The following is a 25997-nucleotide window of genomic DNA, read 5'->3' on the forward strand; positions in this document are numbered from 1 at the left end:
CGGCTAGTCGACTACTCCTTTACACCCCTAGCCCTGCCTTCAAGCTCTAAGAAGCTACCAGACATTTTTCTTCCCCATTGCCTTTCCACTTGGCTGCACTGCGGTGTGGGTGGACAGAAGTCCTGCCTGGCAAGCCTTCAAGATTTAGAAGGTTAAATAAATAATGACCCTGGCTTCAAAGTGAGCAGAGGCCTCAGCACAAAGCTGTAGGTTGATCGATTTGCTACGGCTTATCCGTGTACGGCAGCTTTTAGCCTGCACTGGGAAGGAAATACAGGCCCCGGAGTGGGAGACGGGGAGAGAAGGTCAGCTACCGACTCTTTATAATGCTTTTCTCTTTAAACTAAATTTGCATGCAGTGTTGAAAAGAGCGACAATAAAGAAGAGCAAAAACGACCTGATTCATGCTGAAGAGGCGGAGGATCATTTCACTGACATTTGCTCCGTGGGTGAGTGTTGGCCCTGCGTTTTCTGGTGATGTGAAGAACTCGGGCACAGGGCTTTCATGTCACACTCCTCTGAGTTATTCTTTTGTTGCAACGGACTGTGCTTCCTTGCTAGAACCTCTGGACGTTTCAGCAGCCAAGTGGGCACAGGTGTGGCGGAGGGGCCCGGAGGTCTCCTCCACCCTTTGACACTCCTGCTTGAGAGCCAGATGCAGAACTTTCCCTTCCAGGGCTTGTGGAGGTACCATTCCTGCATCAGGCACCATGACTCTGGGAGCCCCTCCTTGGGCACTGCCCCTCCAGGCATAAACCCCTCGCCGTGTGAAGGCCAGGAAACTGAGAAAGATCCAAGCCCATAAATGAACAGCGTTGACTACTGGACACATGGCAGACTTCATTAGAGAATGGCTGGTACTCTGGTCACAGAGAAACCCTGGACCAAAGTTCTCTGCTAGCTCTATAACATTTACCCCAGAAAGGGCTCTTGTTGCAGATCTCCAGTGTTATGGCCAGTGAACACGAAGGACTGTGCACAGATAGGGTGTGTCTAGACTACAGGGTTTTTTCGAAAAAAGTGGCCTTTTTTTTAAAAAACTTCCCCTGCGTCTAGACTGCTGTCACGTTCTTTTAAAAGTAAACTGAAAGAACGCGGCCGTTTTTTCAACTGCGGAAAACCTTGTTTTATGAGGAATAATGCCTTTTTTCGAAAGTGCTCTTTCAAAAAAAGGCGCTATGTAATGCAAACTGTGCTTTTTTGAAAGAGAGCATCCAGACTGCTTGGGTGCTCTCTTTCAAAAAAGCAGCTTGCTTTTTCGAAAGTACTGGTTGTAGTCTAGACGCTCTTTTTCTAAACTATATTTCAAAAAAGCCTCTTTCGAAAGAGGCTTGCAGTCTAGATGTAGCCATAGTCATCCCATGCTCACCTGCATAAATCAGGTGCCATGAAATGCCAGGCTCTGATCTCTTCCACGACCACAGCATCTTTCAGCCCGTTGAGCAAGAATATCATAGGGCCCAGAAACTCGCTTGCTTTCTAGCAAAGAGTTACCTTCCCAGGATTAATTCCCTGCTTAGACCTCACATGGGTGGGCAGGATGGAGTGATAAGAGGGTTGCAAACTCAGTCAGCTCTCTGCTGCCCCGGCAGTGGGGCAGCCTTTGAAATGGTGAATTTCTACCTCCAGTGATGGCCCTGCTGGACTATAGGCCAGGCCGGGGACATGTCCTGCTTATTGTCTGGTTAGAATCAATCATTCTCCCCTCTAATTGTCCGAATGAAACCCTTAGGAAGAGACTTTGCTGACTATGTCTTGGTTTTGTTTTGCCACTAATGCAGCAGATGCTCTCAGCCATGCTACCTACCACTAACCCTAAGGAGCAGCAGACCAGGGGCTTTTAATGATGCCCATTAAAAACGGAAGCCTCAGTGGTACTTGTGTAAGTGCATTTCCACATGCTGGTACAAATGTGAATGCCCTATGCGCACTCACCTTCACTCTTTGGAAATTTGGCACTTTGCGTCCGAGGGCTTGTCCACATGGCAAGTTGCTGCATGGCAAGTCTGTGTGGGACTCTAGAGCACACCAGCTTGCCACACCGTAATGTCCCACGTGGGTGCTGTTGCCCGGAAGTGCGGTGTGGAGAACAGCCCATCGAAAGTGCACTGCGCTGTAGCATGGTCCATGTGAGACACTGCCGCATAAGCTGCTGTGCTGGAGAGTCCCACCACGGCTTGCTGTGCAGTTTCTTGTTATATGGACAGGCCCTAAAAGATTCCCATTTTTTTTTAATGAGCAGCTGTTCATTCCAGGTGAGTGCTGTACAGCATGTTCGGGTGACTTGCAACCCTCATCACGCCCTAGGAATCAACTGCTTTATGGCTACTCTGGGTAGAACTAGTAGGACAGTTCTGTTGCCCGGAGAAAGCACAACATCGTTGTGTGTGTGTGTGTGTGGGGGGGGGTGCTGTATCAGTGACAGGAGGGCCACCCTGCTACCGCTTTCTCTTACTCCCACGAGAGCATAGAGGAGCTTTTAGTCCATTTGTCAATCCCCTTGGGCTCCAGGAACTTGTGCCGCATCCAGCACTTCAGCACATCTGAGGGAAGCAGGTGCCGTTGCATTCCTGGATAGTCTGATGCTGCACTGAACACCGTCTGCTGGGTGTATGGTCAGGAAAATATCTGCAGTGCCCCCTTTTATGTAGGGCTGGTTCACCCAGTGGGGGAAGAGTGTGTTTGGCAAAGCAGGGCGCCCTGTGGATAAGAAGAAACAAATACAGCAGAGAAAACGTAAAAAGCTGCAGGCTCTGGCAGAGATATTTGAACCTCCTGAAACACAAGGAACTCTGCGTATCATCAGTTATCAAACCATCCTGCAGTTTCTGTACAAAGTGAGGCTTTAATGAGTTTTTTTTTCTGATGTTTTCTGTCTGGTCTAGTAACATTTCTCTCTGATGTGACTTAAAGGCCCTGGAAGAACTAACAATCTAATTACAAAGTGTGATGTGAATATGCTGACCAGTGCAGTCCTTGCACTGATGAGCCTCTTGCCAGCTGTTACCTGAACAAGTTGCTTTGTAATTCAATTAAAAGTGCCTCCAAGAACCTTAGGAAACTGGAACAACAGAGATTGTTCATCGTGTTCTCTCTCAAATCATTTTTCAATCCTTACTTTTGTTTTCTCCCTTCTCTTTGCCTTCTTTCCGCACGAATACAACCCCAGTTGGAGATTCTGGATAGGAATACTAGATTCCTAGTACTAGATGCAATAGAAACATGAGCATTGGAACACTCAGCCATTTCAGCACTCTGACTGCCCGATGTCTGGTCTGGTTTTCCAAGGAAAGGGCAAAATTCAGCTCTGAGGCACATCTGTATCTCTTAGGCCTGGTCTACACTAAAGAGAAAGTCGACTTAATATACCCAACTTCAGTTACGTTAGTTACATAGCTGGAGCTGAAGGATCTTGAATTGTATTCTAGTGCCATCTACACAGAGGAGGTCAATGGGCGCACATGTTCCTGTCGACTTCCCTTACTCCTCATGAGAAGCAGAACTACTGGCGCTGACGGGAACGTCCTCTCAGTTCAAATTAGTGGGTTTTCACTAGACCCGCTAATTCAATCCCCAGAAGATCGACTGCAGCAGCATCAATCTTCTCCATAGTGTAGACCACCCCCAACCGGGCCACATGCAACTCTGATTTACACCTATGTAAACCCAAACTAGATTAGTTCACATTGGTGAAGTTACTCTAGTTTAAGACCGGTTGAACTGAGAGCAGAATTTGGTACATTTGGTTCTCTCACAGCGGCGTAGATATCAAGAGGAATAGGGATGTAAGCAGAGTGGAGTATCGGCACAGAGCAGATCTCCTGGCCAGCTTTGACAGCAGCAGTTTGTGGTGGGTTCCAGAGGGTTCTGTATTTACAGCACAACATCAGAACTCCAACACAGCGTTCGTCTTGGCCCGTGCTTACCTCTGTTGTCTTGAAGGGCAACAGAAACATTGAGAAATATTTCTTTCTTCTCTACTGAAGAAATAAATATAAACTTAACAGAGCTAGTTACACACCCTGCTTTTCTTCAGTGCCCCTCCCTAGAGTGTGGACACGCCATCTAGAACTCTTTTCTTCTTCCAAGTGTCTGCTTTTAACCCTCTGACTCTCAGTCAGGATTTGAGACAAGATGTGAAACGCAGCTGTAAAGGGCAGAGCAAAGGTGAGTCAGCACACCTGCTACAGAGCATTGCATAGGAGTCCAGATCCTGCTCTGTGCTGTGCAGGCACACGAGGTGAGGGCAGGGCGTAGGGAGCCTCTCCCTTCAGCACAAGCATTGGTGCAGGGTCTCTGCCAGGCAGGGTACCAGGAGGAGACACTGGTTTCCCCATTGGCTAACGCTGCCCAGCTTCAAGGCTTTCAGTCTGCCAGCGTAAGGGGTAGGTCTGGGGCTCTTCCCCATCCAGATCATGGGTTGCTGTGGGCAGCAAGCACTGGCTGAGGTTGCATTCTCCTTTCTGAAGGAGAAATAGTGGGCGCTCAGCATTGCCTCCCTGCACCCTGGCCAGCACAGGGATGGGGAGCGGGGACACAATCGTGTTCGCTCTCAGACCCAGCGTTCCTGACCACCAGAGCGGGATTGCACAGGGAGACTCAGCCATGCTGTGAATCACCCTGAAGAGCCACAGGGTGCTTGCAGCCAGTGCCCAGCTGGTGGGGATTGGGGTGTGGGGGTTGGGGGTTAGATGTATGTTGCAAAGAACCAAAACCAACAAAGAGTCCTGTGGCAACTTAAACACTACCAGACTGATTTGGGCATAAACTTCTGTGGTTAAAAACCTCTTTGTCAGATGCCTTGGAGACTCCTGTGCATCTGACAAAGTGGGTTTTGACCGCAACAGCTAACGTCCAATTCAATCTTGTCAGTCTTTAAGGTGCCCCAGGCCTCCTCGTTGTGTTTGCAGATACCCACTGAGACACGCCGGAGCCTCCCGCAGCTCATTGTAAATATGTCCAAGTTTGTGCTTAGCTGCATTTTTAGAGAGGAAGGAGGTTCTGCAGTCTGGGTCCTCAAAGATAATTGGGCACCTAACTCTCAGTCCTTTCAATGAGGCATCTCAATACTTTGGAGGACCTGAGCCCATTGTAGTTGTGATTTCATGTTTCTTGCTCCCCTGTTATCTTCCTGAGTTTAGTGTGAGGATGATTCCTTGTGTCCTTCGATGCCCAGGGTCTCCATTTGCCCGTGCCAGCCTGAAGAGCGGAAAGAATGAGAGCTCCTCATATTTCCGGAGGAAAGAGAAGATGTTCCGGTTCTTCATCCGGCGCATGGTGAAAGCACAAAGCTTCTACTGGATTGTCCTGTGTGTGGTTACCCTGAACACTTTGTGCGTCGCCATGGTGCATTATGACCAGCCAGAGGGGCTCACCAACGCGCTGTGTAAGTTCAGGGGTCAGTCACGGTCCAGCTGGTCCTCCCACTCTGGAGTGCTCTGGTCACTAGCCCCACATTCCCACTAATACCTGCAGCCTCAAGGCCTTTTGGGAACTTCTTATGCCCCCTCTGGAACATCACAAACACATTACTAAGCGGCTCCAAGAACACCAGAGAAAGGGGGCAATGTGCTATTGGTGCATCGTGATGTGTAATGGTCAGCCAAAAACTTAGTGAACATCATGGTAGGACTGGGGGTAGGGAGGGGGAGCTTGTGGGTTAGGAAAAAACATTTACTTGGGTCCCTCCCAGCAGTTTTGTAAGTTTTTCGAGCCATCTTCACCTGGGGCTGTCCAGAGAACCCCACGAGTCAACCCCACCAGGAGATCACACAATCATAAAAGATTAGGTTGAAAGAAACCTCAGGAGGCCATCCAGTCGAACCCCATGCTCAAAATAGGATGTATAGCTTGTTCTCAGCTCGTCCCTGTGTTCAATACACTAGGCCATTTCTGATAGTAAAACATAATAATGGAAATAATGGAGACTCTGAAGCCCACTTGATATCAAATTGTGCAATGGACAGTTCCACTTCATAGAAACACTATTCCCTACCCCAAAACATTTTACACTAATTCAGTGCAATTGTGTCAGTTAATAGCAACTCCTTGCTGAACATGCACTTGTACAGAAAGTGGCTTTCCAGGAGAGTGCTTGCCTTAATAGGCCAAGGGTGAAGAGAAATGTAATAGTGCCCTTCAGCAAATTGAACTGTGAAAATATGTCCTGTACACATATAAGCAATAATCAGGGCTCGCCAAGCGGACTGCATTGTGCATGCGCTGACCGCACTGCGCGGCCGCACCGGGCTAAAATCTACTCACCATGGGCGAGTAGATTGCCTGATTTGTCAAGCCCTGGCAATAACGCACAGCAGCTGGGTGATTGTATCACACCCTTGCACATGTAGGATGTGTGTCAGTATCGGCATCCAGTACTGTGTAAAGGCCTTTGCAGTGTTGTTGCTTTTTAAAAGAATGTAATGTTGTTTTATTTTGTAAGGAATAGCCAATGAATCCTGCTTTCTGCACATAGACCTTGTAATGCGGTAAAACCCTTCCTCTGCTGATCACATTCCTGCTTTCACAATGCTCCCCCCAATTATATATATATATATATTTACAAAAGTAGGAGCAGCTTCACTCATCTAAATGTTGCAAAATTTGAGCCCAAACCTCCTGAAGAATTGCACTTTGGTTAAAAGGAAAATGTAAGTGTAGTGTGACACTGATTTGGGGGCACCCATCAATTTCTCTCTGAGGGTAAGTCTACACAGCAATGCTATTTTGGAATAACTAGTGGTATTCCAAAATAACATAGTCTGTGTCTACACTACAAGCAGTTATTTCGACATAATGTCAAAATAATGTCGAGCTGGAGGACTTCTTATTCCAGCTCCTGTAACCCTCGTTTCACGAGGAGTAAGGGAAGTCAGAGGAAGAGTGCTTTTCTTCAGACTTCCTGCTGGGTATGCAGCGCCAAAAGCCAAAATAAGCTATTTCGACTTAAGCTACGCAATTGATGTAGCTCAAGTTGCGTCGCTTATTTCGGCTTTAGTCCTGCTGTGTAGACGTGCCCTTAAAGGTTGGGGAGGGTTCAGTTTACTATGGGGTGGAATAACTGAGCTGTGTTACGCGTATGTGTCTGACAAAGGATTCAAAGTCAGTTGGCTAGAGGTTGAATAGGTCATATGCTTTAAAACCAAGCAGGGTCAAAGCAACTGCTGAGCAGAAGGTAAGTTATAGTGCCCTGATTCTGGCTTAATAATAGTTTAAAAATATGGTCGGTGAAGATACATTGGTGTAAAATGTTTGTGAGGGAGATCACAGTCAGACCCTCAGACTGTGTCTAGACTGGCCAGTTTTTCCAGAAAATCAGCTGCTTTTCCGGAAAAACTTGCCAGCTGTCTACACTGGCCACTTGAATTTCCGCAAAAGCACTGACTTCCTACTATAAGAAATCAGTGCTTCTTGCGGAAATACTATTCTGCTCCCGTTCAGGCAAAAGTCCCTTTTGCGCAAAGCTTTTGCGGACTGGTCAAATTGCATGATGCCCTCTCCAAGATTTTTTCCCTGTCACTTTGGACCCCTTGTCCACAATCCTGCTCCCACTGAAGTCCCCCCAAAACTCCCATTGGGGTCAGGCCCCACCTCTTAGGGTGAAATTTGCAGAACGGCTCAGCACCCGCTGCTGGGGCCAGGTTTTCAGAAGAGCTCAGCCTGCATGTGCAGCTGAAGTGTGTGCTGCTGGCTCGGCTCTCCTCCTCCAGCATGCTGCGTGCTCAGTGTGTGCATACAACCTAACGCTGGGCACGACAGGTTCCTTCGTGTGGTGCAGGGTTCACACGGACAGTTAGTGTGCACAGTGCTAAAGTGCTGTAGATCTGCCTCCCGGCTGGCTGGTCACATAGAGAAACCCAAAGTGTTGGGTGCTGATATGTCCAAGTGGGGACTGCTGAATGCTGGGCACTTTTGAAAATTTGGCCCCGGTTGTGCAGGCTGCATCTGAAGAAACGGGGCCTGTAGTATGCGGAAGTTTCTTGCACTAGGATGGAGATCAGAGAAGCAGGAGGAGAATTCTTGGTACAGTTTGGTACCAAGCAGGAGGTGGACTCTTGTTACAGCTTCACGCCTCTGGGGCTCAGTCCGGCAAGGTAATATCTACTCTGCTCCAGACAAGCAGATCATTTAATTTGCTTGATTTTAATTCCCATCAGGTGAAATCCTGGGCCCGTTAAAATCAATGACAAAACTACTTTTGCCTTCAGCTGTGGAGTATAATGGGGCTGATTAAAGTTAAGCTTGTGCTTAAGTGCTTTGCTGGACTGGGCCAGAATGCTCAGCACCTTCAGTGGTCTAGAACCTGTGCTGATATATGACGTTCAGCAGTGGACTATCCATTTGGAGCTCCTGGACAAATTTTTCCAAGCCAGAAAAAAAAATTGAAAAATGAATGCAAATGAAATAAGATGTGTAAAATAGACTAACTTAGGAACTCAGTCTTGCTATCTTAAAATAATAATAAAAAGGTTAACGTTTGAAGTCTTTCCTTCTGCTCAGCCTGAAAGAGTGAGGCTACGGGTTACTGTGTCTTCAAAGAGCTCCCGCTAATATTGACTAGAATATTTAATAATACCAGGTAACTGAAAGCTGTAATGAGGGATGGGTGAAAGGGAGATAAAACATCCTTTCAATTCTTTTCCTCTGCCAGGAGTTAAAGGGGAAATAGAGACAGAACACACAGGAAAATCAGTCCTGCCTATTCTTTTTCTTAATTAAACAGTGGAAATAATAGGCTAGGGCAGGAAAACAATTAGAAAGCTCAGGTTTAAGATTTCTTCTCAGATTGGGACTAAATGGTTCGAAAAGCGATATAAGTCTTTCGCTCTAAACAGAGCATTTTAGATTTCTGAGCTGACTTTCTGGAACTGACATACATAGTAACATTTCTAGGGAAAGCATACAAAGGAATGTGAGCTAAAATCGATTTAGTTTTCGTAGTCAAGCTTGCATGTCCATGGTAACTGGAATTAAAGATGCATTTCCTGGGGAGGTGAGAATCGAGGATGAGTGAGAGAAGTGAAGGGTCAAATATATTCAGTGGGGACAATATGAGGCACACTCCAAAGCCACCGACACACTCTGTGAGGTGAGAGCAAAAACTGCTGAGAAAAGGAGTCCACCAGAAATGAGCCCCCGTTATAAGACAGAGGCCAAGTGATGAATGATTTCCAGTCATTTTGGGTATGTCTACACTACCCCACTAGTTCGAACTAGCGGGGGTAATGTAGTCATCCGCAGTTGCAAATGAAGCCCGGGATTTGAATTTCCCGGGCTTCATTTGCATGAAGCCAGCCGGCGCCATTTTTAAATGCCGGCTAGTTCGAACCCCGTGCCGCGCGGCTACACGCGGCACGGAGTAGCTAGTTCGGATTAGGCTTCTAATCTGAACTAGCTGTACTCCTCGTAGAAAGCCTAATCCGAACTAGCTACTCCGTGCCGCGTGTAGCCGCGTTAGAGGGGTCGCCGTGTTAGTCTGAATCTGCAAAAGCGACGAGGAGTCCTGTGGCACCTTATAGACTAACTGAAGTGTAGGAGCATGAGCTTTCGTGGGCAAAGACCCACTTCATCAGATGGAAATACTGCAAAAATAGTTCTTGTCACACAGTGTGGTGGCACTTCCACTACTGGCCTCAGCCAGGCATGAGGTACAAAAGCAAATGAAACTTACGATCAAGGAGCTAACCACACTTATTCGAACTTCAGAAAATGTTGGGTCTGAAGTCAGCTGGAATTTCATCTCAAGGTTCAGGGTCATCTAATCACGATGCCTCTTCCTTAACTGAAAGAGCATCCTTTTCAACCTAGGAACGAGGAGCACTGGTGACAACCTGTGGCCCGTGGGCCGAATTCAACCCATTGGGGTGGTGGCCCATGAGACATTTTGTTTACTGATGCCCATGCTCAGGGTTGCCAGATTCTGTTGGTTTCCATCCGCATCATTTCCCCCCCTTCCGGTATCACTAAAGAGACACACACGTAAAACCAAGACACGGGAAGTGAAGTGCATGCTGACAGTGCACAATGTTGACAGTGAGAACCGTGTGCTCCCTCTGCATCCAATTCCAGCACTGCTGCAGTTCTGTCAGCACCCCCTGCAAATTCTAGGGATGCAATTAGCAAAACTACCCTGTTCCAGGAGACCATCTTGGTTATAGCGGCAAGGAGTCCTGTGGCACCTTATAGACTAACCAAAGTGTTGGAGCATAAGCTTTCGTGGGCAAAGACCCACTTCGTCAGATGCATGTAGTGGACATTTCCAGAGGCAGGTATAAATATGCAGGCCAGAATCAGGCTAGAGATGACGAGGTGGATCCAATCAGGAAGGATGAGGCCCACTTCTAGTAGATGATCTGGAGGTTCCAAGAGAGGAGAAGCTGCTTTTGTAGTTAGCGAGCCATTCACAGACTTTGTTTAATCCTGAGCTGATTGTGTCAAACTTGAAGATGAACTGTAGCTCAGCAGTTTCTCTTTGAAGTCTGGTCCTGAAGTTTTTTTGCTGCAGGATGGCTACCTTTAGATCTGCAATTGTGTGTCCAGGGAGACTGAAGTGTTCCCCTACAGGTTTTTGTATGTTGCCATTCCTAATATCTGATTTGTGTCCATTTATTCTTTTACATAGGGACTGTCCAGTTTGGCTGATGTATATAGCAGAGGGGCATTGTTGGCACATGATGGCATATATTACATTAGTACATGTGCAGGAGAATGAGCCAGTGACGGTATGGCTGATCTGGTTAGGTCCTGTGATGGTGTTGCTGGTGTATATATATGGGCAGAGTTGGCACCGAGGTTTGTTACATGGATTGGTTCCTGGTTTCCACTACATGCATCTGATGAAGTGGGTCTTTGCCCATGAAAGCTTATGCTCCGACACTTCAGTTAGTCTATAAGGTGCCACAGGACTCCTCGCCGCTTTTGCAGATTCAGACTAACATGGCTACCCCTCTGATACTAGTTTCCATATGAGTAGAGATTAAAAAGTCTGGGACTATAAAGCTTGGAAAAGAGATGAGTAAGGGGGAATATGGTAGAGAGCTACAAAATCATGACTGGTGTGGAGAAAATGAATAAGGAAGTGTTATTTAACCCTTACAGAACACAAGAACCAGGGGTCTTCTGATGAAATTAATAGGCCTCAGGTTAAAAAGAAACATAAGGAAGTGCTTTCTCACAGCATCCATCAGTCTGTGGAACTCATTGCTAGGGCATGTTGTGAAGGCCACGAGTGGAAACGGTTTCAAAAAAAGAAGAGGTCAGTTGGATAGGTCCATCAATGCGCTTAGCCAAGATGGCCAAGGATGCAACCCCCATGCTGCGGGTGTCCCTCCACCAGATCCTGAGTTTGGGCGGCTATTAATGGAGCAGTTGATGATTGCCCTGTTCTATTAATTTCTTTTGAAGAATCTGGCATTGGCCACTGCAGGAAGACAAAATATTGGGCTAGATGGACCACTGGCCCGACCCAGCATGGCCATTCTTAAGTTATGAGGAGATCTGGAGTAGGCATGGATGTTTCTGGAATATTTTCCAGTTTTTCTCTTCTGAAGGAAAAGCTCAGTGGTGTCACACAATGCTGTACGTATTGTGGGTCTACTATGCAGGTTCTCGTCTTCTAAGCTCATAACTTTGTTTGATGAAATAAGATGCAGTTCCAAGTGAACAGATTTCCTTCATGCAACCACCCACCGTCAGTGTTTGCTTTAATTGCTACTAGCACTGGCGTTTTCAAGAGGAAGAGTTTTCTGATCACTGACAACTCTTTAATCTAGCACACAAAAGGCATAATGAAAGCTAGATGTGAGACAAAGTCAGAGTAAAAACAAGACACATGTTTTCCGTGAGGGTAATTAACTAATGGAACGACTTAACTAGGCATGCGGTGGATTTTCCATCACTTGCAGACTTTAATTCAAGACTGGATGTCTTTGTAAAAGATGCTAAAGCTCAACCAGAAATTACAGGCTTGATGCAAAAGTTCTTTGAGGTCCTCTGGCCTGTGTTATGCAGGAGATCAGTAAAGATTATCTGAGTTGATTCATCCTGGCCTTAAAAACTCTATGACTTCTCTCAGTAAGCTTGGCTGGGCAGTGGGCAGGAAAGTTCCATGTTGCTGCTGTCCGTCTTGTTCTTTGGCTCCCACCAGTGGAGGTTGCCATTCTCCAGGGCTCTTAACCAGGCACCTCACAGCTTCCTTTGATGTGCTTTAAAACTGAAGTTTAAAGAAAAGGCATAACAAAAATATTTTTGTTCTTCTTATTATTTATTTTTTGGGAGATAGGAAACTCTATCAAGGTATTTGGGCCATCATGGTCTAAGAACTCATCTCCTCTGTTTTTCCTTTGTGGCCTACAGTGTGCTTAACCCAATGCATTATGCAATTAGTTTCTTGATGATATCTTATTTGCCTTTGAAGTAGAAGCCCAGCTCCCTCTGGATATAAATATGCAGCATTTGCAATTGAAAGAAAAAAGGGTTTCTGAAACATGCATGTTTATTTATGTCTGCTGATTATTTCAAGCCCTCTTTCTTCAACAGGAGAGGGAAGGTTTGGACCTGGGGCAATTTTTTCCGGTTAGAGGTTTCCACATGGGGAAAAACAAATAAACTCAGTGGTAGCATCCCCAACTCCTGCACCTAATGACATCAGACTTCCAGACAGTGCGGAAATGGAATTAATTTGTTGGTGATTGACAAAAAGAGCCACTAACTACCTAATTCAGACATCTGGGTCAAAATTATACCAGTGTGGCCTTTGCCAGCCACATACATTTTAAATTAAATTAGACTATTTGTATCAAACTATTTTCCCCTTAAATTGAATTACAGAATGTTTCTGTTTAAAGGAGATTAAATTAAATGTAGGGCCTGAATACCAGGCGGTCCAAACAATGAAACTGCATTTTCAATTATATGGGCAGGACCATGTCAAAAGAAATTCTGTTTTGGATCCATCAGCCCGAGAAGCTGATTCATTCTGAGTCACTGTCTTGTACTCAAGGAGTTAAGTGCTTTCGTTTTGCTCTGCATCCTTGTTTCCACCCTTCCTTTACTGCCTGCATCTGGTTCCAGGGCTCATGCAGCTAGTCACCACTGAGACACTGCTGTTGCTGCCAGCTTTGACCTCTGGACCCAGGTGCTGCTGAGTCGGGTTCTGGATGCAAGGATCACTAGCTCTGAAAGACATTAGTTGTCTACTCTCAGATCTGGAGTAGACATTCAATCTTCTTGGCTGTTTCGCTGATTTTTACATCTGTTACTCCCATTCTTGCCAGGTACCTGAAAAAAACCTTGACCGATTTAATCTGTGTTGAATTTGGCTGTATATGACTATTTAGGGTGCAAGATAGTTATGAGCCTGGGGTAGCATGGTCTAGTGATTAGGGCACTGGACTGAGATTCAACTAGACCTTCGTGCTATTCCAGGCTCTGTCATAGGCCTGTGAGGCAACTTGAGGCATGTCACTGCCCCACTCTGTACTTCTAAAATGGAGATAGTGATACACTCCTCCTTCATAAAGTGCTTTGAGAGCTACTGAGGAAAATTGCTCTATAATAGCTAGATATTATTATTATTATTTATTATACCACCTATATAAAAAGATTATCACAGTGAGCCAGGACTTTTCTCCAGCATGACTTTCTGGATCCACTAAGGAAACACAGCTGTTTTCAAACTTTAGCCACAAAAAAGTTGGTGCTCTTGGCAGCAAGAAACCAAGAGCTTTGTCTAGAGTTAGGTAGAACTGGTGGCAGCTGCAAATTCCCCAGCCTACCTCAGACGTGACCTGACCTGCTGCTCCCCTCACTGCTTTATGTCTTGTCCCCTCATCGGGGGATGTATGCCTCTTTCATAGCATGTGGGGGAACCCCTGTCTATGAAGAAATAGAAGGAATTTCGCTAAACTCATTCCACTTGTGTCCTGAGGGCCACATCCTTTGGTCTGGCTGAGCTCCTGAAAGGGAACTGGAATTCTGTCCAAGGGGTTAAGGAGAGTTGGAATCGCAAAGCTTAAAGAGCAGCCACAGACAGAATCATGACTCTGTAAATATGACATGTGAGTTCTATCTTCTAAGTCAGTTACTGTAATTCACTTACCACTGTAGCATCTGAACACCTTCCAGCCATGCATTAGGTCTGTGATTTGTTCTTCTTTTATCCTTTCCTCAGGAGGAGAACTGTGTGTGTAGTGGATTGTTTTGTTTTGGTAGGGTTTTGCTTTTGATGCTACTTAAAAAAAAATCCATAGTTCTTTTTCCTCAGTGATGTCCAGATCTAACGTGCTCAATTTACAAAGCAAAAGGTACTTTTTTTCTGTAACTGTGATTCTTGCAAATTCAATACGGAACTTGAAAAATCCAGCTGGATTTTTTCTGTCCCTTATGTTATCAGAGGTGATAAAAACTTTCCAACCAAAAACTTGCCCGGCTGTTTGGTTTGTAATGCATGAGGCATAACAGGATCCAGTTTGCTGGCTCCAAGCTATGTAGGTTCTGCAAGGCTAACAAAAACAGTGTGATGAGTCGGTAGTAAAGTCAGCATTTTGGATCTAGCATGCAGTGAACACATATCCATGAAGGAATAGATCATTACACATAAAGTAAAGTTCTGTTGAATAAGAAAGTGTCATTTTTGCACATGGTAAAATTTGCAAAAATATCTAAATCCCATTTTCAAAAGTGCCTTTGCTGCTTAGGTACGTAAATTCCATTAAATTTCAAAGAGACTTGGACTTCTACTTAAGTAGGTTTGCAACCTAAATCACTTTGATAACTAAGTGCCTTTGAAGGTCAATAGAACTTAGGCACATAAGTGACGTGGGCACTTTCGAAAATAGAACTTAGATGCTTGTAAAAATGTTAGTCATATTACGCTTAAGATTGCAATCAGATCTCAAATGAGGTGGCCGTTTTTTCAGTTATAGTGCATCTAAAGTAACTGTTGCTCTTAAGAGACTTAGGTAAGGCCTACACTTAAAACACAGCAGCACTTTCAATTGAAAGTTTGACCATCGCCCTAGCACTGGGAGCAAGCTTTCCCAGCGGTCCCTGTAAACCACCTAAATGAGGGGAGTAACAAGTAGCAGTGAGAGCTGGCCTCCCAGTGCTCGCAGCCCATTTACACGGGTGCTTTACAGAGCTGTAACTTGCTGTGCCTGGAGGCCGGAGGTAATTTTTCATGCCCCTGAGTGAGAGAGTTCCAGTGGCAATGTAGACATGGCTCCTTGTTTTGTGCCTGCAATATTCTGTGCTCACACATGGAAACTGGGTAACTGCACATCATACTGTACAGATTCAATCATTCAAAGAATTTACTAAGGGGCACGGTGGATTCCATCACTGACCATTTTTAAATTCAAATTGGCTGTCTTTCTAAAAGATCTGCTCGAGGGATTATGGTGGGGAAGCTTTACAGGAGTGCTGGACCAGTTTGTATAATGTGGATGCTGAGAACCATTGAACTAATGCATAAGCCCGTTAAAATGAAAACCATTTCACACCAGGGCTTGCTGCAGCTCCCCTCATTCCAGTCTCTGTGACGTTTCATGGCTGGTGCTAAACAGGTGGCCAGACTAGAGGTCCTTCTGGCTTGGGACTTCCATATGAAAGAGCAGTTGACAGATCTGTGTAGTTGTACATGTGCAAAATATTCCGGGTGGAGCTAAGGGAGGCTTTTATAAACAGCCCCACAATCCTCTTTCTCAAAGTGCTTTTCACAGAGGTTGTCAGGATTTTTCAGAGCTCACATTCCTAACCTCCCCCAGCCACACTGAAACTACCTTTGCGCTTCTTGCAGGATGTGCCTCCAAGCCATATAGGCAGAAATCACGACCCTTACATGAAGGGGCACTAGGTCAGTTACCTTCCCCCTGCAGAAGGGTTTTCAATCAGCAGGAGGCCCTCCATGCTGCGGAGGGTATTGCATTATCTCAGCCTCGCAGGTTCTCATTAACTGATTCAGTCTCTTTGCTGGCTTCTAGATTTTGCAGAGTTTGTTTTCCTGGGTCTGTTCCTTACTGAGATGTCCTTGAAGATGTACGGACTAGGGCCCCGAAATTACTTCCACTCCTCATTCAACTGCTTTGACTTTGGGGTAAGTTGACATCATCTACATAAACTAATGCAGCGTGGAAGGCCCTCCTATACTGAGTGGTGTTATTTGTTTATCAGGGAGTGCAAATGACATCCCACAGGCATATTTTACAGCCATTAATTACTTCTCTTCCACCTCCCTTAGAAATCTAGTGAACACACAGTGAGAAACCATGAGAAGACATGCCAGTCTGAACACACTTTCTCTAGGAATTGTGATAGAAATGTAGCCGTGTTAGCCTGGTGTAGCTGAAACAAAAAACAGGACTATGTAGCACTTTAAAGACTAACAAGATGGTTTATTAGGTGATGAGCTTTCGTGGGCCAGACCCGCTTCCTCCACTATTTGATCTGAGGAAGTGGGTCTGGCCCACGAAAGCTCATCACCTAATAAACCATCTTGTTAGTCTTTAAAGTGCTACCTAGTCCTGTTTTTTGTTTCCTCTAGGAATTGTCTCCTTCTAAGCAACCCAGTCGCCAAGCAGAACTGGGTGTCTGTGGGAATTGTTTCCTGCTAGAAGCTCACAGGGATGCAGTTCTCATCAGCAGCCTCGCTAAGTGCGCTAATACCAGGAGATGCTGTTTTCAAGGCAGATGTGTGTTTGGTTTCTTATATCCTGGTTCCCTTCTGTGACAGGATGTACCAACCCCACACTGGCCTGGGAGGGGTAAACCAGACCTGCTTGACGGAGCAGGTCCTGCCCCCACAGCCTTGCTGGGCATGCTCCAACTGTAGGCCTAGTATAAAAGCCAGGGGAGCAGCTTAGTCAGGGCTGACCATGGGAGGGGAAGGAGATCCTGCCCAAACACCGAAGCAGCCACTGTGGCAAGCGGACGCTAGGGAGAGAAACTAAGCGGGAGAATGCAGGTGGGGAAGGGACAGGGTAGGAGCTCCCAGCAGACTCAGCGTATTTCGGGCGGATTCCCTGCTGACCCAGTGGTGGGATATGCCCAAAATGGAGAGGGCCCTGGGATGGGGCCTGGTAGAAAGGGAGGGCCTGGGTCTCTCTACCCCCACCCCCATTGGCCCCCATAGGGGGTGTGCCTATTGTAATACTGACTTGGCTGCTAGGCCTTACTGCCCTGGGGACTGGGGTTCTCGTAGACAAGGCCGCTGAGCCGTGCTGCTAGAGGCTGTAGGCAGGGGGCCTGATTACGGGGTGAGGCCATGCAGACGGGGCTCAAGCGGAGCAGGGCTTCCCACCCCGTGACACCTTTGCTTGGATTCTCGACCATCCTGTGGCGATGGCCCCTCGTGATGCATGGGCAGTGAGTTTCAAATCTGAGCAGCTAGAGTGAGGCACCGTAGTGCATAACGAGGCACATACAATCAAAGTGGCGTGTTTTGGGGGGAGGTGCTGAGCCCATGCCATTGATATCCATGGTGGTGCTCAGCCGCTCTGGAAATACAGGACACTTCTGTAGATGTCTGTGGCTAGGGGTGACTAACACAATGTGGGGCTAAGTTCTGCCTTCACATAGGCTGACACAACTTTTATTGTCTTCCCTGGAAGTGTGTACCTGGATCCTAAGAGAGCATCTGGGCTGCTGTGTTTCCTGTCTCTGGTGCTCAAGATGCAGCCACCACCATAAAGATTAGAGAGGGAGAGAACAGTTGAGGCATCTCATGTGTCTTCCAGCCAGTCTGAAGGGAACTTAAGTCTGTCAGCTTGGACCCAGAACTGACTGACTGCGAGTGCTTCCCTTCCCCCTTCCGGGACTGAACGTGCTGTTTCCGCAGCACTTCATGACTCTGGGAAATGAATATCTGACTCACTGGCTACGTCTAGACTGGCATGATTTTCCGCAAATGCTTTTAACGGAAAAGTTTTCCGTTAAAAGCATTTGCGGAAAAGAGTGTCTAGATTGGCCCGGACGCTTTTCCACAGAAGCACGTTTTGCGGAAAAGCGTCCGTGCCAATCTAGACGCACTTTTGCGCAAAAAATCCCCGATCGCCATTTTCGCAATCGGGGCTTTTTTGCGCAAAACAAATCTGAGCTGTCTACACTGGCCCTTTTGCACAAAAGCTTTTGCGCTAAAGGACTTTTGCCCGAACGGGAGCAGCATAGTATTGCCTCAAGAAGCACTGATTTCTTACATGAGATCGTCAGTGTTCTTGCGGAAAATCAAGGGGCCAGTGTAGGCAGCTGGCAAGTTTTTCCGCAAAAGCAGCTGCTTTTGCGGAAAAACTTGCCAGTCTAGACACAGCCACTTTGTTTTACTGTTGGCAGGTGCCCACATCACAAATTCCACTCTGACAGCTGATGCTAATTGGCCCCTTGGTTGGCTGTCTCAGGAGGAGGCCAAGGACCAATCAGGCCTAGAGCCCGGACTAACCCCGTATCTCTAGAGGGGAACTGTGTAGAGCACAGCAAGGCCAGGAAAAGTGTGCTGGGTGACGGGCTGCCAGCAGGGCACCCAGCCCAGGAAGATTGAAGACCCTGCCCTCTTTCAGGACACAGTTTATTAATTGAAATAAAAAACCTTGCAAAGTAGCACAAAATAAAGATACTCCCCAGACCAAAACAGCCTCCTCTTTGCTCCAAGGCCAGTCACAGGAGCCAGCCTCCCTCCTGCAGCCCCCTCTCCCCATCCCAAATGAGCTTTCTCAGCCCTTCCTAAGACCACCTGACCTCTTTCCGCTGGGAATGACTGGCCCCAGAATCTCTGCTGCTTTAAGGGCTAGGCTACCCTGGTAGGCGTGGGAAGCATCTGGTGTACTTTCCACTGCAAGACTGGCTCTCCTTTACCTTTCGCTGGCAGTGCAAAAAGAAACCATCACCAGCCCTCTAATGGAACATACCAAATATGCCCAAACCTGGTAATGGTGATTTTCATGATAAACAATTTAAGGCGTGTTGTGCAGACACTGACCCCCAGTTCTGTTGCAGCAAACTGTCATACAAGTAATTGTGAGTAGGGCACTGTATCTGCAGCTGCTTCCCTCTCCCCCCTCCCCCCATCACGTAGATGGCTAAGTCACGTAGATGGCTACACTCTTGATTTTGGAATATCATCAGGGACTTTAGTTAACACTCCCCCCCTTAAACTAAAAGCAACAGGCTGTAGTAGGCATAATGCTGTGCCTGCAAAAACAAAGGTTCTGCTAAGGCTAGATTGAAAATTGGTTTGGGATTTTCAGAGACTTCTAAGGGAGTTGTCTAGGCCTGGCCCTAAACGAGCTGGTGCCCCAGGTGAGGCGCATGTTCAATGTGTCCTCTCTGTTTGTTAAGCTCTAATCTTGAATCCCTCATGTTATTGCATTTGTGGTCCATTTCACCATTTTGATACAAGATTTGCACGTGTGATTTATCCCTGGCATACAAAACGATAAAACTAGCTCACTCGTATCTGTACATCTGTATTTTTTCATGCCATATATAAGCAAGTCTGGAAGCTTCCACAAGATTCTAGAACGGTCCAGAACATTGTAGGAAGTTAGTGAAATATGAACCCACATAAAGAACATCTGAAACATTTCATTTCAAGCATTCTGTTTTCCCTTTCAATAAAAAGAGCACCCCAAGTCCCATGCTCTCCAAGCCCACCACCCCAGGCCATCGCCTGAGTCACCTGACCCTGAACCCGGTCCTGAATTTGGCACCCAGCTCCTATTGAAAATATGGGAGGTAAGCGTCTAACAATTTGAGACTCCTTTGAAAAGTCCAGCCTCTCTGAACTGTCTCTAGAAAATTAGCCAGTTTGGTAACACCCTAATTAGGCTTTTGATTTATGTAAATTTATCGCTGCCTCATTTTTTGACAAGTTCTAGTGAAAGATGCTGGATTGATGTTTTCTATCCACCACATTGATACTTCATGGGCTACACAATATGGCAAGTGTCACCCTCATGGTCTGCTAATTTCTCTTCATTTATTTCCTAAAAGTCTTTGTTAATCAGAATGCTCCCCCAAAGGAAAAAATATACCTTGTCTTGTGGGATAAATGATCTAAGAATTTTATGTTAACCACAGAACAAATCCACTGGGCCCATCAGCTTTCTGTCGTGCCATGCTGAAGGAAGCAGTGGTACAGTAATACGTTTCACGGATTGGGATTCCCAGGAGGGAGGGAGAAGGTTTTGATCACTTTTCTAATTCTTCCTTATTTAGAGACTCCATTGGGAAGCCACCACTGGCTAGCTTTCTTCCACACACCCACCTTCCCACTCCTTAATTTAATTTAGATTTTTTTTATCCCCTTTGGGAACAGCACACAGTTCTGTAGTCAGTTTAGCTTGACAAACCATTGAGATGCTAAGAAGAAAGAAACAACAAAACAGAGACACATTGGCCCTGGGAGGAATAGTCCAGTGGAGCCTTGTGTGAAGTCACTCCCAAGAGGTCATTTTAATATGGCAAGAAAATTAATGATCAATTTAAAACTCAGAGAGCATGGGGGAAGGTTTTACTGATGCATGATGGGTTCCTAAAAAGGATACACAGTGAAGGAGAGGAGAGCTGTGTTCTGCTGAAAAGGAGCTGGACTTCTGTACACAAATGCCATTTTCAGGGTGTCAACAATCTCATGTCATCACTCAAGTGCTAGCACAGGTCTATCTGTTCACCTTGATTTTCTGTGAAAATTGCATTCCACGGTAGAAATCAGCCCCTGGTGCATTTCAAGGCAATTGCTGTGCTACTCCATGGCTAAAGTTTCTCAACCTTTGATTTTGCCTGAAATGAGATATAATGGCTCAGAGATGCTCGTCTTACCTTATTACTTAAGCAGTAACTCAGCTTTTCTATAATCCCCCTTTACTATAATGCAATTTTCACTACTATAATTTCTCCCTCTTTACATTTCATACAGTCCCTTTGTATCTCAGGGTTTGTACTATTGCGTAGCTGCCAAAATTTTAACAAAAATCTGTCCAGAGACAATTCTTTAAATATCTCCAACCCAGGGGCTGTTGAACAGTAGAATGTGAACTCGATTGAATTCTATGGATTTTTATTTAACTGCAAGGAGCTTAATTAACCATCATTCGAAAGGTTCTGAACAGAGAGATGCTTGCAGTAGATTTTACATAATTATTATTAGCTCCTATACAGTGCCCGCTCCTGAGCCCAGCTGTGGCCAACTCCTAGGAGTAAGGGGGCGTAAGGAGACATCTCATATCCTTGTGCAGGCTACTCATATGCATGACGTGCGGGCAGGGCCAGCTTTTTTCTGGCTGCTAATGCCCCCTCTTGTGCAGGTGGGCACTGGTGGGCAGTGGCTGGGGCATTGGCTGTGATCCCACAATGCACCAGGCAACATACAGGCCTGGTGCAGAGAGTGCTTCCGCCACCAGAGCAAGCAGCAGACTGGTATCTGAGTTGTTTTCCTTCCTCAGGCTGGATCACACAGGCACGATATGAGAGCCATTCTGTCTGAGAGCTCAGGCTTTCTTGCTGTTTTCTTGATTGTGCAAATTACACTGGCAGCCCCCGTTCCAGCGCAGGATCAGTCTCGCCTTTGGTCCCGAGCCCCTGTGGGAGGACCCACAGCCGGTTGTGGAATCATTTTCCCTTTTAAAAGAGGCTGTTCTTGCAGGTGATCGTGGGGAGCATTTTTGAAGTGATTTGGGCAGCGGTGAAGCCTGGTACCTCGTTTGGCATCAGTGTACTGAGGGCTCTTCGGCTGCTGAGGATTTTCAAAGTAACCAAGTAAGTCCAAGTTCATTTTCGCTCCCCTTGGCTGTTGAGCTCAAAATGAAAGCTGTCATCACTCTCCTACAATTAGTGTCAATGCTGGCCTGCCTCGCACACTCCTGGGATACAGCCACGTATAAGGTTACCAGATGGTTTAACCAAAAATACCGACACCTCCCCTCCCCCCCTGCCACCGCCAAAGAAAAACCACTGGGGAAAAAATTCTGTGGAGAAAAAAAGGAGGAGACCAAAGTTGTTGACGAAAAAAAAAGGATCCCAAGAGTTATTAAGCCAAAAAAAAAAAAAAAGAACTCAAACCAAAAACAACAGCATGGCCCCTTTAAGAAATGCTTTTGAGACTTTTTGGCCCTAACAGGCTGCCGGCAGCCGTCCACCAACTTGTCTCCCTCCTCCAGGCCAGATAGCTCCCCTGCGGAACCCGGTAAGCACCCGAGATTTTTGCCTCCTGGACGGGAAAAAATCAGAAAGTACTGGATATTTTAGGTGTCCGGTATTTTCTGAAGTTTTTTTTACTGGAGAGAAGGTGAAAATACCGAACTGTGCGGGTCAATACTGGACACCTGGCAACCCTAGCCATGTAGCTGTTGGGCCCTGGCGGTAACTTCTGCTTCTGTCCGTCCCCCTCACGCTACCACGCAAGGCCTGCGATTAACTGAGGTGTGTGCTACCAGCACTCACGTCCGCAAACCGGGCCCTCGGGACTACAGTTGAACGAGCCAGGAAGACTGTACGTCACTTCTCCCGACAAAAGACAAGACTGAGATACGCCAGCACAACAGCATGAGGACACTTGTGCTACTGCTGCCTGTAGGATACCTTATCTCAGAGTGTACTGAGGTCTTCTGTTTCCCTGGCTGAATCTGGCACTTTGATGAGCCTGTAGCGTTTGGTAGGCGATGCTTTTTGCTCGTTCTTCTGAGGTGTCAGGGGAATTAACAAACAGCTATTGTGCAATTTATATTCCACTTAGTGCCACTGCTGCAGGTGTGAAAGTTGTAATGTTGAGCTAACTGAAACTGTTTTGAAATGACAAGTGGTCCTGTGGCACCTTAGAGACTAACAAAAATGTCTGTCGTATCAGGAGCTTTCGTGGGCAAAGCCCACTTATTCAGAAGAGGTGGAGAGGGATATCAAAAACCCAGTAGTACCTGTAAATTGTAGGACTGGGGCTAATGAGGCTAATTAAGTGAGCTGCAAGTGTCCCATACTTAGCCTTTGATGTAAAAATGAAGTGTTAAATACAGGTTATAATGTGACATCCAGTTTATAAGCCCAGGGAAACAGTGTCAAATTTGCAGATGAATGTCAGTTCTGCACGCTCTCTCTCTAATTGGCTGACCATGTTTTGGGCAGCCGTGCCAGTTTTGTTCCTCCCCCCCCCCCAAGTTTTCCCCTCTTCTTCCCTCTTTTTAATTAACTCTTTGTATTAGCAAGAGGCGTGTAACTGTGTGACACCAGGTGAGTGTTGGGGTCACTCAGCCTTGGTCAGTTAGCATCACCCCCACTACATCTCTGCAGGGATTGGGGATGCTTCGCTGACACGCCGTCCTGTGCTGTGCAAGGAGTCTGGTTGGAGACAGATGCCAATCAGGGACTGCAGCCTGCCTAGAACCCTAGGGGGAGGGGTTGTGTTCCAGCCTCAAGGTGGGGGTGAGGTTCAAACCCAGAAACTCCGGTTGGTGTTGAGACAGTTTGCAGCTAGACTGCAAAGAGGAAAGCTCACAGCTGAGCCTAGCTGAGTTGCATATTTGGTTCTGTTGGACTTTAAGTGAAGGACTTGGAGGCCGCCGAAGAGGTTGGACTCTGTTAAGTGGCTTGGCTGCAGGGCCAGTCAGATTTATAGCCAAAATGGGGCCGCGAGGGCACTGGGCAACCCGAAGGCTGAGCTGCTGCAATACCGCTTCCAGCCACAAGGGGGGAGGGGGAGCTGGTGCAGCCTCTCTGTGCAAGGAGCAACACAGAAAGGATTTAGACGGGGAGCCCCTTTTTCGAAACTTAATAGGGTGTCAGGGCTCCGATTGGCCACCAAGAGTATGAAATGGCCATTGGACGTGCTTAGCTACGTCTCTCGTCATCAGCTGCGCAATGTGGGTGTCCTTTAGCCAGGTCTGCGCTGCAATAATTAGTATGTTCTTAGGTCAACTCGTGCACATGAGCAACGTTTGGTTTAAAGTAGCTGCAAAGACCCAGTGACTCAGCTTTTAATGTGGATTAGCAGGCCCCATGGTATGTCTACACTGCAGCTGGGAGTGAACCTTCCTTTAAGCTGACAGGCTAGTGGGGGCAGGGCTGCTCGAGAACACTAAACATAGTTGTGGGAACCTTGCAGCAATGTCAGAGGCTCAGACTAGCCACTTGAGTTCAAGCCCACTCTACCTGGGCCAAGCGTGCCTGGATGGCTTGCCTGAGCCTCCCTTCGTGCTGCAACATCCACCAGCTATTCTTACCATGTGAGCATAAGCTCCCTCCCTACCACAGGTCTGTCTACTGGACAAAGCTTGCTCCCAGCTACAGTGGAGATAAGTCCCTACAGAGTTGAAGTCGAGCTGCTAATGCAAGTTAAAAGCTGAGTTGCCATCTCTTTGCCGCTAATTTAACCTGTTAGCTAACCCAAGTTAGGAACATGCTTTTCTTTGCTGTGTAAACCCCTCTCCCCCCCCCGAAGAGTTAGCTGGCTTTTTACCTGCTGATCGTTCAGCATCTCCAACTTTCCCCTGTAGGGAGGGGTGAAAGGAACTTACATTTTGTACAGCTACTGTCCTATCACAACCCAGGTCCCTGCCAGCTCCTTCAACAGCTCCCTGCTGGCTTTTGCTGCAGCTCAGCCAGCTCTTGCCGGAGCTGTGCACTAGAGCGCACCTCTGCCTGTAGGTGTCTGAGGAAATCCGAAACAATTTCTGAAAAGGGCAGAGAGCAGGAAAAACTGTAGGTTCTCAGTAGCAAAGAAAAGTCCTGAAGGGGCAGCAGGCTCCAGAAAAGTGCTCAGTCACATCCGAGCAGGAACTAGTTGAGAAAGTTAGCCAAGCAGGAGCTCCATATGTTCCATGGCTGCTGTCTGGCCCTCTTTATCACCTCACCCTGTGCTAATTCTTTCCTTTTTGCCTGGCTTTCCCCGAAGCTCCCTGCCCTTGGATTTTTGCCTCTAATCTGTTCAGCGGAAGGCAGCCGCACCACTCTGCTCTGAATAATTGGGAGCATTATGCCTTTTCTTTCAGAGGCCTTTTCTTCCTTCAGTACAAGCCAGGAAGATTGTGAAAAGCAGAGCGACATGATGGTTAGAAAGTTAAATTGCAGCAAGCTGGAAAGGTCGCAGCAGGATGGCATATCACTGCAGAGAGTGGGAATGCAGCCTGAGAGGCACTGAAATTCAGAGATAGGACACAAGGAGAAAATAGCTCAACATAATTTCCTGCTTGTCAAGCTGTAATGGGAACTGGCAACTGTAGAAATTTAACTCCTTGTTACAGCCCAGGAGCCGGTCATCAGTCATGGATGGGTGCTGAAAAGGCCCAGCTACTCGGGATAATACATCCACCTGACATGTGGATGTGCTGCCCAGTTATGTTAACTGAGAAATACCAGCTTGAGAGTTGATGCAAGTTTTGCCTCAGGCAGGCAGCAGCGCGAGGCAGGGAAAATTCCCTTGGAGAACTGTCTGTCCTGGGCTGTGGTCATAAAATCTATCCATTAGAGCAATTTAGCCTCTTTTTAGGGTCTTAGTCTAACTCAGGTACATCTGCTTGATTCATCTCAGGGAAACATCCATCTCAGACACCCAAGCCCTCCCCCCCCCAAATCCTATGCCAGTCTGTCATAGAGAGGCACCTTTTTGGGGCTACCACTGGACTGGATGTTGCAGGCCCTCCAGTGCATGAAGTAACATTTATACCTCATCTCTTACATGCTCACGCTTGTGCAGAGCTTGCAAGTACAGCTGGGTGGAATTTTCCATCTGAAATTTTTTTCAATGAGAAGTGCAGATTCAGCAACACAATAATGTTGTGAATTTGTGAGACACACAGTGGGTGAGGTGACCTCTTTGGGTACGTCTAGACTGTGGCGCTATTTTGGGATATCGGAAGTATCCTGAAATAGCAACACTGTGTCTTTAAACACTCCCGCTATTTCCTGAAATAGCGGGCGTGCTATTCCGGCATCTCTGTAACCCTCATGAGAGTTATGGGATTTGTCAGAATAGTGCCTTATTTTGAAATTTGGTGCTATCGGTACAGCACCAAATTTCAAAA

General features: G+C 46.7%; 1 protein-coding gene across 1 annotated transcript in view; it reads left to right on the forward strand.

Annotated features, from left to right (window-relative positions):
* CACNA1B (calcium voltage-gated channel subunit alpha1 B) overlaps positions 1 to 25997 on the forward strand; it is a 458332-nt gene that overhangs the window by 257899 nt on the left and 174436 nt on the right. Inside the window, exons 11-14 of the mRNA XM_089772976.1 lie at positions 360 to 449; positions 5177 to 5386; positions 15981 to 16093; positions 21632 to 21744. Coding sequence (XP_089629102.1) covers positions 360 to 449; positions 5177 to 5386; positions 15981 to 16093; positions 21632 to 21744 — 526 coding nt within the window. The remainder of the gene's footprint in view (positions 1 to 359; positions 450 to 5176; positions 5387 to 15980; positions 16094 to 21631; positions 21745 to 25997) is intronic.

This window comes from Pelodiscus sinensis, chromosome 23 (assembly GCF_052426305.1).
Source record: "Pelodiscus sinensis isolate ZL-2025 chromosome 23, ASM5242630v1, whole genome shotgun sequence".
Lineage (NCBI taxonomy): Eukaryota > Metazoa > Chordata > Testudines > Trionychidae > Pelodiscus > Pelodiscus sinensis.